The sequence below is a fragment of the Haemorhous mexicanus genome, chromosome Z, assembly GCF_027477595.1.
Source record: "Haemorhous mexicanus isolate bHaeMex1 chromosome Z, bHaeMex1.pri, whole genome shotgun sequence".
Classification (NCBI taxonomy): Eukaryota; Metazoa; Chordata; class Aves; order Passeriformes; family Fringillidae; genus Haemorhous; species Haemorhous mexicanus.
Genome location: NC_082381.1, coordinates 42,615,493 through 42,626,206, shown reverse-complemented (window position 1 = coordinate 42,626,206; position 10,714 = coordinate 42,615,493). Strand labels below are relative to the sequence as shown.

Sequence of the window (10,714 nt, the reverse complement as noted above, 5' to 3'; positions counted from 1 at the left end):
ACACCACTGGAAGCAGGAGTGGTAGAGTTTATTCACAGGGTGAGAACAAAGGGAAGCTTCCAGCACAGTGAAAGTTTTATTTATTCTAGTATTTATTTTGACTATCAGGCTAAACAAACTACAAACTATGAGCCATAAAATAGAAACAACAAACTATGAGCTATATACTAGAAACTTCAAACTACAAACTACAAACTAGAAACTGCAAACTACAAAAACATCAGTGGCCTCTTCCAGGGCTAGTATCTCCTGTCGGCCATAAACTGCTGCGTTGCCACGATCAGAGGCGTCAGGTCGGAGGTCGGCTTGGCTGATGTTACAAATGGATGCTGCCCAAAGAGAAAAAGAAAACATGAACTTCTACTTTCCTCACAGGCTGAAACAGGCTTTCTCTGGCTACCAGAAAGGTACAGAAAGCAGAAGGGAGGGCATTCTGGGCACCTCTGCCTCCACCTCCAGGATCTTACTACAAGAGGCAAACATGGCTCCCAATCCCACAAATCCATTATTCCAGATGTCTTCAGCTTAAGGAGATCTGGTCGAGGTGACCTTGAAAGGCTCCTCCCAAGGCATCCTAGGCCAGGATTCTCCCCTGTTTTCCTTTGAAAAGCCCCCAGACTGGAGATCTTAGCAGCGGGGCCCAGCAGACGCCTTGGAATTGAGCAGGTGAGGAGCCCCTGGCAGCGGGCAGCTGGCGCAGCCTGCAGCCGCTTTGCCTTTTACCTGCAGGAGTTCCTGGGCAGACCAGCGCCTGTCCTCCTCCCTCTCCAGGCAGCAGTGCAGGAAGTCTCGCAACCACGCGGACTGTTGCCTGGGCTTCTGCAGCTTTGGCCTGCCCCCGCTGCTGATCAGCTGTTGAACCTAGAGAAGAAGGAAATGTCACTCTCTGCCTGTCTCCTTCACATCCCAGCTGCTCACACAGACCCCACTGGACAGGCTCCACTCTCCAGTGGCACTTTCCTCCCTGCCAGAGCCAGGGACATACCTTTCCTACTCCTACTGAAAGAACCCAAAGCCAGAGGCAGCCATAGCCAGTCCAATATGCAAAGGCTCTTGCCTTCACCCTGATTTCACTGGCTGATGGAATTAGGAGCAACTCCATCAGCAAAAGCACACTTGGCTTCTCTCAGCACTGACACCAGCTCTACAGGCCATTTGGAAGACGGACTTTCGCCTAACTCTACTGTTTCCAAGGATCACTCCATAAAATGCAGCTCAGCACTGCTCACTGCTCTCTTGAACAGAGCTCCTACCAAGCAAAATGCATCACGATTTTTTCTGCTGTTCCTGCACTGAAATGACAAGGGGATAATCTGGACAAGGAGCACGAGAGACTGTGCAGCCTGGAACCTATCATTTTCAGGTGTTCGCAAGCTTCCCAGGCAGAAGAATGGGAGCAGATTTTGTTTGAGTGACAGCAGTATCTGAGAGCAGTTGCAGCGCACCGTGCGGGAGGTTTTCATCCGGTAAGGAGGCGCTCCTTCCACCATCTCGATGCCCACAATGCCAAAGGACCAGATGTCCACTTTGGGGCCATAGAGCTTCCTGGTGAAGATTTCTGGCGCCATCCAGTAAGTGGTCCCAACAGCTGATCTCCGTTTGCTCTGCTCAGCGGTGAGCTGAGCAGCGAGGCCAAAATCAGCTGAGGAGCAAAAACAAGCCGGCGTGAATGAGGAAAGCAAACAAAAGAAATCCCCACTGTTCCAATGTCCAAGAAGGCAGCGTGGTACCCAGCTGCCATAAAGGGGCCATGCTGCCATTCCTCGGGCCTGCAGCTGAGGAAATACGGAATTGGCTACTTAGCAAAAGCCTCCAGTTCCAGTCAGTGCCTTTTAGTCCCCTGAAGCTATTAGACTGTAAGCACCTTGCTTGGGAAGGGACACACACACAACCCAAAGGCACTCCTGAGCTCTTGTTTCCAGCAACACCTCCCTGCCCCTTGAGGCTGTGCTCTGTGCTTGCAGCAGGGCAGCCTGCACTGCCACAGGCAGCACTGCAGGGAACCAGCAGCCACCCAAAGGCAGCCCCACAGCGCAGCCTGCCACGGCTGAGACTGGCCAACAACACCCACCCAACTTGACAGATCCGTCCAGACTCAGGAGAATGTTGTGGCTTTTGATGTCTCGGTGGATCACTTGCTTGGAGTGAAGGAAATCCAGGCCTTGCAGGCACTGAGAGAGGAAAAGGAAACACCAGCCTAAGTGGATTTCATTCCACAAGCAGGGAAGTGACACTTCTGCAGCGCTGCAACATTCCTGGGGGATGCTGTGCCATGGCAGGACAGGCTGCTGGCAAGGGCAAGAGCTTGCTGCTCCAACACAAGGACAGCAGGGCCTTTCTAAGTGAGGCTGTGTTTGCTTCTGAAAGAGAAAGGGCAATTCTTCCTCTGGCCAGTGCCCTGCAAACCCAGACTGAAGGAGCACTGCTGCAGTGGCTGTGCTCTCTCCAGTCAGACAACAGTGGATGCTTTTGCAAACACCACTTTGAGTGCAAGGCTCTCCTCTTTTGGCTGAACTCTCTGAGAGTCCTGTGAGGATCTCCTTGTCTTTGCCACTTGTTTGACATTGCACCGTGAGCACCTTTGCCCTTCCGGGGAAGGAACGCAGCATACACAGGCTCCAGGCAAGTGTTTAGAGAGGCAAACACAAACACTCTAGAAGAAGGGCAGGCACACTGGCAGGCACTTCAGATACTCTTGCTACTGCCAGTCATTAGAGAAAGGCAGAAAGGAAGCTTGGAAGATGAAATCTTTCCTCTCCTTTTCACCCATGTGGAAGGACCATCCTGGCCAAGGCATGGGAAGCACAAGCACCATCCCTTACCTCCCGAGAGACAGCTGCTATCTCTCCTTCTGCCATACGAGTCTCCCTGATGACATCGTGTAAGGAGCCTCCATCCATGTATTCCATCACGAGCCAGAGTTCCTCGTCCACCAGGTAGCTGAAAGGAGGAAACAACAGCCTGGAGGTGAATGTGCGCACTTACACGACCTGATGGATTCTTGTTTCTGTGTCTCTCTCCGAGGAAGACAGGAGGAAGTGAGGAGTCATTCACTACGCTCTACAGGCCTTGAACTCTGGGCAGTCTAAAAGACTGCTTGCTATCCACACCAACGCAACAGGTCGAGGGAAACATAACCTACAGTGCTTTGTCAGCACTTCAGACCCCTGGGGAAACAATCAAACCCCCAACCCAACATAACTATGGGGAGAGAGGACAGGAACTTTGAGGCTGGTGGCTCAGTAAGATGGGGCCCAGTCTTGTCTTTGAAAGCGCCCTTCAAACTCGGTATGCCAGGAAAGATTAACGCAGCCCCAATGCAATCTCCTCCCAAGATGCCGTAGATCAGCCCAGAAACAGGAATTATCAGCTCCATCCTCTACCAGCGGCCAAAGCAGTGGTTGTTGAACCTCTGGCTTGCAGGATGTGAATGAACTTTCCTGGCAGAACAGCAGAACCACTCACCTGTCTAGATAGTTCACAAGGTTGGCATGCTTATTGCCACGCATCACCTGGATTTCATTCAGGCACAGCTCGCTGCCGCTCTCTTGCGCAAGACTAATTTTCTTTATGGCCACCTAAAACGACACAGAAAACCATGAACCAAAGAAGTCTGTGGCACAGGACCACAAGGGCAACACAGAGACAGTGATTATGGGGTGATAGTGCTGGGCTGGGCCAAGCTGCCTTGGGACTGGACATCAGACCACGTGCTTGGGCACCTCCCAGGACACAGAGCCACACACCCTTTGCCTTGTAAACCTGGGAGAAACACGGTCTAAGCTCTCCACCTCAAAGCTCTAACAACACTCACTGAGCCCTGGGCCAGTCTTCCCCCAGGTCTTCCCCATGGTCTCATTCCCATTTTCATTCACACACCTCTTGCAAGCAGGAACCCATTTGGTGCCAGTAAAAATGAAGCAAAACTGCTGGGAAACCTTTGGCACTTCTAGGGGCTTGATCATTACTCCAGCAACCACTGGCATTCTCCAGTGCACAACTACAAAGCAAACTCTTACAGGCATGGCAGATAAAATGCTGTCCTAAAAACATCCTGAGGGCTCTTCCCCCTAAGAATTACAGCCCTTCATACTTCAAGGAAAAATTGCCGGGACGGTGAAAACATCCTTAGTGACACCTCCAAATAACGCAGCCCTGGAATTTCCTCACTTTCAGGAATTTTCATTTCACTCCACAGAAATACTTTCCTTCACACCACTGACATTTGCAATTACTGCCTGACTTCAAAAAGAAAAAACCCAGGCCTTGATCTTCTAGGGATATACACCAGGCTGTAAACAGGGCTTAGGCCCTTGAGAGACTCCTTGCAGACCTCGCTCTCATAGCACAGTTCCAAGGGCAGCACTGCAGGTGGCTACAGAATACCAGCACAATTCCCATGTATCTGCTACCAGCCAGAAATGAGAATTCAGGAAGCCTGCAGCCCCAAAGAGCAGTGCCATGCTCTGAGACACCACCTGGGCACTCAGACCCAGCCAGCGTGTCCTGCTGTGACAGACACCGCCTGGCCTCCCTGCATTCCCCGGGGCAGCTGAGGAGCACAAAATCTGTCCCCACTGTATTTGGCAGGCGGACACTGCTCTGCACTTCATTGGCCTGTGCAGCAAAGCTCTACTGGCGAGCCAAAGCTCAGCCACAGCTCACAGCAGAGGGGAGGCCACTCGACAGCTGCAGAAGCTGCGGCGCTGCTTGACGCTTACCTCTTCTCCTGTGGCAGTCTCCACTGCCATGCACACCGTGCCAAAACCCCTGGAAACAAAACAGCAGCCATGTAACAGCCATTGGAGGAAAGCCTCTGGACACGGATCCCTTCTCCAGATTGCAAGGAAATTAGTGTCTAATCACAGCTGCAGCCACAGCCAGAGCAGGGAAAGGCTTCCATTGCTCCACACACAAATGGAGAAGGCCTCAAAACACAGGATCCTTAGACAGCTGTGTTCTGAGTCCAGAGCCGTTGGCAGCTGCTTCTCTTCAGTGCACCAGACACGGGGAGGACTCTGCTTTTCTGGGGGCTTCTTGTACATTTGGCTTCTCACAGAGAAAATGGTGCAAATCAGTCCCATTTCCAGTCAGCAGAGCCGGCTTTCGAAGGGAACAGCTTGGTGGATTCTTTGCAGGAAAGGCCTAGACCCCACAGGATCCACGAGGGCTCTGCCATCAGGCAGATGATGCCTTTTCCTCTGGAGTGCATTGGCCCCAGGCATTGCCCTGAAGCTTTGCGATTTGCCATCTCAGCTACAAAAGAGAGCTGCTTCTTTCATTTCTGCTCTTGGCTTCTAGACTAGGTGCTGGTCATCCTGACCACTGCACCTTCTTTTCAGCAAAATACTGGAAAGAAATGTTAGCCAGAGCTGCTCCCTGACAGCTGTCAGCTGCTAACTTGACCTTAGAGGCAAGGAAGTTTCTCCTCCTTTCATTCCCAAGCATTCTGTATTCTTTTGTGACATGCAGAAACTATTTCTCCTAGGAAAAGCGGCAAACAGGTGCAACACACTCGAGGGACAGGAGAGCAGCCAGGTGCTGCTCTTTGCCGCAGAAAAGACACTGCCAGCATCCAAGCTGTCTTTGCCAAGCTGCTTTCGAACCACAGCTAAAGATGCTGCCCAGTACTGAGAGATCACCAGGTATCATCTTAACGCAGTGTCTGAGCAGCTTTGGAGCTTGCCTGACGTCGTTCTGGGGAGATGTGACACCAGCAAAATGCACAGGCCCTCCCTTGGAAGAAGGAACTGTGGCTGCACTCACCCTTTGCCAATTGTTTCCAGTTCCGTGTATTCAGCCTCAGGATCTCCCTGGCTCACCAGCATCTCTGTGAAAATCCCAAGGAAAGATGCTCACTTCAAAAGAGATCCCACCCTGCAGCAGATCAGAAAGGCAGCCCCACTCTCTGGGACACTGGGCCCTTTCAACTCAGGCACTCGGGAAACAACACCACCACCCAACCAGCACCAAACCTCAAAAACAACAGCAGCAAGACAAGCAGCCCCGCAGCACAGATGGCCTGCACAAAACTAAAAGTCTAAACTAAAATCTAAGCACGTACAGAAACAGTCAGAAGAGACAGGGACCTGAAAACTGGAACCAAGATTCTTGTCTAGCAACGTTAAGGGCAGCAGGAAAAGCAAAACTTTTCTGTTCTTGGCAATGAAAACTGTGACTTTCAAGAAATTACTTAATCTTTGCAAATATCAGAGGCGTCTTGGCTTCTGGAATCAATTGTTATCAACAGCTGCCCTTTCCAGAACAGGAAGAATATTGCAAAGTGCTTCCAGCAGTAGCACAATCTCCAGCTCTCTGCAGGACTTTGCCTAAACAATGCCCTTCTGCCTTTCAGGAGCAGCAGCTCGTGTTCCAACCTACTGTGATGGGCCTTAGGAATGAGGTCCCTCAGCCTTCAGGACAGGCTGAGTTCTGAAGATGACCTTGGCCGTGCCCCACAGGAGCTCCTTGAGGCCTCCTCATTGCCTGGGTCACGGCCTCCTGCTCAGCCAGAAACAAGCTCACCTTTGCCTTTTGCCTCCAGGGAAGCTCAGGCAAAGCCAAACCAGGCTGAGCTGCTCTCAGAGGCAGGAGCAACAGCCCGCTGAGCCCTCACCACCTCACAGCACAACACCAGGTCCTGTGTGGAGGCCGCAGGACCCGGCACTCAGCTGAGGAGGAACAGGAGGCGGGACAGCTCACACCCACACACGCACACACAGGCACTGCTCCAGCAGACAAGGATCACAGAGGACGTACTCAGCGTGGCCAGGCACTCGTCCTCTGTCCCCTCTCCCAGCCGCTCTCTGCTGCCAGAGGAGCTGGTCGTGCTCCAGATGCACGAGCTGCTCCTGCTTGACTTGCCAGCCTGGGGACTGGAGGCTCCTTCAGAGCCTTCCGCTGCAGCTCGTGCAGGTGCCAGGACACAGGAGGTGGAGCTCTGGGACAAGAAATGAAGGAGGGTCACAAATGTGCCTGGCAGAGATGCCCCTCCCATCCCATTTCAAATGCAAGCCCCTAGCAAGATGCTGCTGGCCACAGCCAGGGCTCTTCACCCCTCAGCTTTTGCAGCCCGCTTCTCCGGCTCAAGGCCCAAAATCCAAAGGCTGCTTTTACACCACGGACAAAATGACACCACAGACACTGCTAACCAAAGCTGGCACTTACTGATGTTGTTTGCTCTGGCCCAGGGCTGACAGCAGGGGCAGCTTCATCAGCACCTTCCTCCTCTTCAGCCTCTTCCTCAGGTACTGCGGCAGCCAGAGCAGGTGCTGACGCTGCCCTTCTGCTCTGTGGACACACAGCAGCATGAGGGACACAAAAGAACCTGTCATTCAGAACCTCACCTATATTCAGCTACAGGCCCTGCTGCATCTCAGCTGTTCCTTTAGCTACTGACAGCTGCTCTCTGCCGAGGGCCAGCTCCCTCCTGGGGACAGTGTCTCCTCATATCCTGCAAGCTTCTGAACTGCACCTTTGCACCGCTCTCTTCACTGGGGATGGGGAGCCTGCACAGCCACTGGGCACCAAGGGCCTCTCCTGTAGCCCAGGATCATCCAAGGACATCCTAATGCTCCCTCTTGTCTCTTGCTAAGACAAATTCACAGCCCCTTTCACAACAGTAGGAAGGTGATGCCTAAACATCCAACTTCCAAGCTCCACACCGCTTTTCAAGGCTTCACTGCCTTGGGCAAGGGCTGGAAAGATTCCAGCCCTCAGCATTTTCAGCCAGGTACAGGAGGTGCTGTCTGATCTGAAACTTGCAGCTATGCTTTGCTCCAGCCACAGGACTTCCCAGAGCTGCCACTTACTGATGCTGGATGCTCAGGCCCTGCAGTGGCAGCAGGTGCAGTTTGGTGGGCATCTTCCTCCCCTTTGGCCTCTTCTCCAGGAAGACACGCAGCCACAGGAGGCTCCGAGGTTGGTTTTGGGCTCTGCAGACAGACGCGGCGTGAGGGACACGTAACCTTCTTTATATTCAGCTCTAGAGCCAGGTGCACTAAGGAGAAATCATCTGCAGAGAAATGGGATTCCAAGGTGCTCAAACTCAAGTAAAATGGGCCAATGAGACAGAACTGCACTCTCTGGTACAGGAGAAATTCCATCGTGGCTTCAAGCACCCAGCAGCCCCACTTCCAGCTGCTTAAAAGCTCTGGAAAGGAACTGGAGAAAACAGCCCGGGATCCTCCTGCTGCTGCTGCTGTGGCTGCAAAGAGCCCGGATTGTACTTTCATTCATCCAGCCAGGCTGGCACTGGACTGCAACAGGCCACAGCTCACAGCTTGCTCCACAATGGTCTAATGCTACCAACGCCAGAGGCTCCTTTGCCACTCACCCAAAGACCAGATTCTCTCCAGGCACGGGTGATGTGACCTGCAACACACAGGGGAAGAACAACCAGATGCTGTAAGAAAACTGCCTGTGCTGGGCAAGCCCACGAAAATGTCAACCCAAAGACAGAGCATTCTGCTTTCACTACATCGGCACTCCAGCAGCAACCCATGCTCTGCTGTGTCCCACAGCAAGCAAGACAACAGCACAAAATACTGCCTGCTGTCTACCTTCTGTCCTCTCTGTCCACTCAACCCATAGAAACTTGAGACTGAGCAAGTCCCAGTGGTTCAGTCATTGCTTCTGCCCCAGCCCACCCAGCAGCAGCCACAGCTCCTCTCTTTCCTGTACTTCAGTTTTCTCAAGGCATTGCTTGCAGCAATTGCCATGAACTTACTGAAAGCCTTTCCCCAGAGAGGTTTCCCCCAAGTTCCCCTTAGCCATGGTGCCAGTTCTATCGTGACACAGCACAGGAACAGCTCCTGTGTTCAGGAGCATACAAGATCTCCTCTGAAATGTCTCTCCCAGAGGCCTTTTCCAAGCGGGTTCTGTGATTTCATCACAGAACGAATGGTTCTTGCAGCACTCAGAAAGTGTCAAGTTCCACAGGCACATGCTGGGATGAGGGAATGCAGACAAGAAGACCTGATCTGAGGCACTTTCCCTCAGTCCTGGAGAGCAGTGCACAGCTTTTACAAGGACTCCTGCCAAGCTCTCCCAGTCTTCCCATCCTGGAAGTTCTCTTGCTTGAGCCAGCAAACCGAGGAGACTCCAGACCCCATTGCCAAAGGCTATGGCACGGCAGGAGTGGAAACCCTGCGGGCTACATTACAAAGGCTGCCCACGCCCCCCTGGCTAGAGACACCCCCTTCTTAGCTGCAGCTGTGGGCAGTGGCTTCACCCAACTAAAGGCCTCTTTGTGGCATTTGGGTTTCCATATGCTGCACTGAACAAAGACATCTACTTACGTGCCAGGTGGGTGAAAAAGTACCCAGAATAAGCCACGGAGAACGCCGTGAAAGCTGCAGCACACACTCCCTCCATGGCTTGAGCAGCGCTGCTCAAGTCTGTACCAGACAACGCCTCTTGGGTGAAAACAGAAATACTCAGCGTCCTGCTGGCAGAGACCTCGTCGACGCGCAGGTTCCGCCTGCAGTGAGCGTGCCACAGAGCTGCTCTGCACACTGAGCCCTTCCGGGCCTCGGCACAGCAACTTTGCCTGACAACGCTGCCATGCGGCCGCTGACATCACAATAGCAGCGCCCTGGGCTGCTTTGTGAGCTCAGGCACAGAACCAGACCTTCTCTACAGCTAATGCCAACAAAAGCCTGCAGAGTTCTCCTCTACTGCAAAGCAACACAAGAAGCCCTCCTAGTCCATAACCTTGTACTCACGGCATCTAAGAGTAAAAGCACACTAAGCCCCCCTGGCCCACACTGAGAAGCTGAGCGCTGAGAAGGGTCCAGGATGTGAGGAAGCACATGAGTGCTCTTTGGCCACTATTGCTTCTGAGCAAAAAGCAGAAGGCTTCTTCCAGCTGGATCTTCCTTTGTTTTAGAAAGCAGCAAACAGGGAGAAGCACTACTTCAATTACATGTTGAGCTTTCTCCTAGGTACAGTGTTGAGGTCGGTTTGAATAATGAAGGACACTTCAATTTGAGGCCATGGGAAAACCATTTGTACTTAGGGTGAGCCAGACCTCCCACCCATGGTCCTCTTGTTCAGTTATTCAAATTATTACTAGAAAATTCTGGTTTCTCTGCATTACCACTGGGTAATTGTTGCTGCATTAATTGTAATATTCCAAATCACTCTTTCCTGTTGGATCCATTCTTCAAACCCCACCCGGATGCCTCCCCTTTTGGGAATGTATAAGTATCCTTGGAGACCCTGGACTCCAGGCTTTTTCTGGTTCATTCTTCCTACTGTGCACGCTGTTTAGTTTGTTATTTTGCTATTACATTAAAGTTGCTTTTCCAAACAACTGGATCAAGCAGTCTCTCTCATCAAAGTCAACAGGGCCAGTTCTCCAGGAAGCCACCGGCCAGGTGTCTGAGCTTGGACCAGAGCGCTTCCCCTCTTGTTATGAATATGAACGAGGCCAAACTTCCTCTGGAGAAAGAGGTTCTCCTTTATTAAAACAGCTGCAAGGAATGGCGTACCCAGGATAAGCCCGAGCACCCACACAGCGAGCCAAAAACACAACAGTGCGCTATCCCCAAGTGCACCGGCTTGCCCCCAGTAAACAAGTTTCTAAAAAGAAGTACCTCGAACCAACCAAACTACCCCCATTTATAGCTGCCTTCAAGTCCAGGATTGGTCCATTTTGGATCTGCATGGCCATTGTTCCATTTCCAGGCTTCCCATTGGTCTTTAACGCCAT

The 10,714-nt window shown here is 52.2% G+C and overlaps 1 protein-coding gene across 1 annotated transcript; it reads right to left on the bottom strand.

Annotated features, from left to right (window-relative positions):
• Positions 1-239: 239 nt before the first annotated feature.
• On the bottom strand, positions 240-10,714 carry LOC132322496 (serine/threonine-protein kinase PAK 3-like). Its single transcript, XM_059836987.1, has 13 exons — positions 10,599-10,714; positions 9,300-9,481; positions 7,812-8,014; positions 7,168-7,290; positions 6,760-6,940; positions 5,767-5,830; positions 4,722-4,770; positions 3,466-3,578; positions 2,823-2,940; positions 2,072-2,171; positions 1,446-1,642; positions 724-861; positions 240-329 (listed from the first exon to the last, which is right to left on the bottom strand). The coding sequence occupies exons 1-13, from the start codon at positions 10,712-10,714 to the stop codon at positions 240-242; spliced, it is 1,674 nt and encodes a 557-aa protein (XP_059692970.1).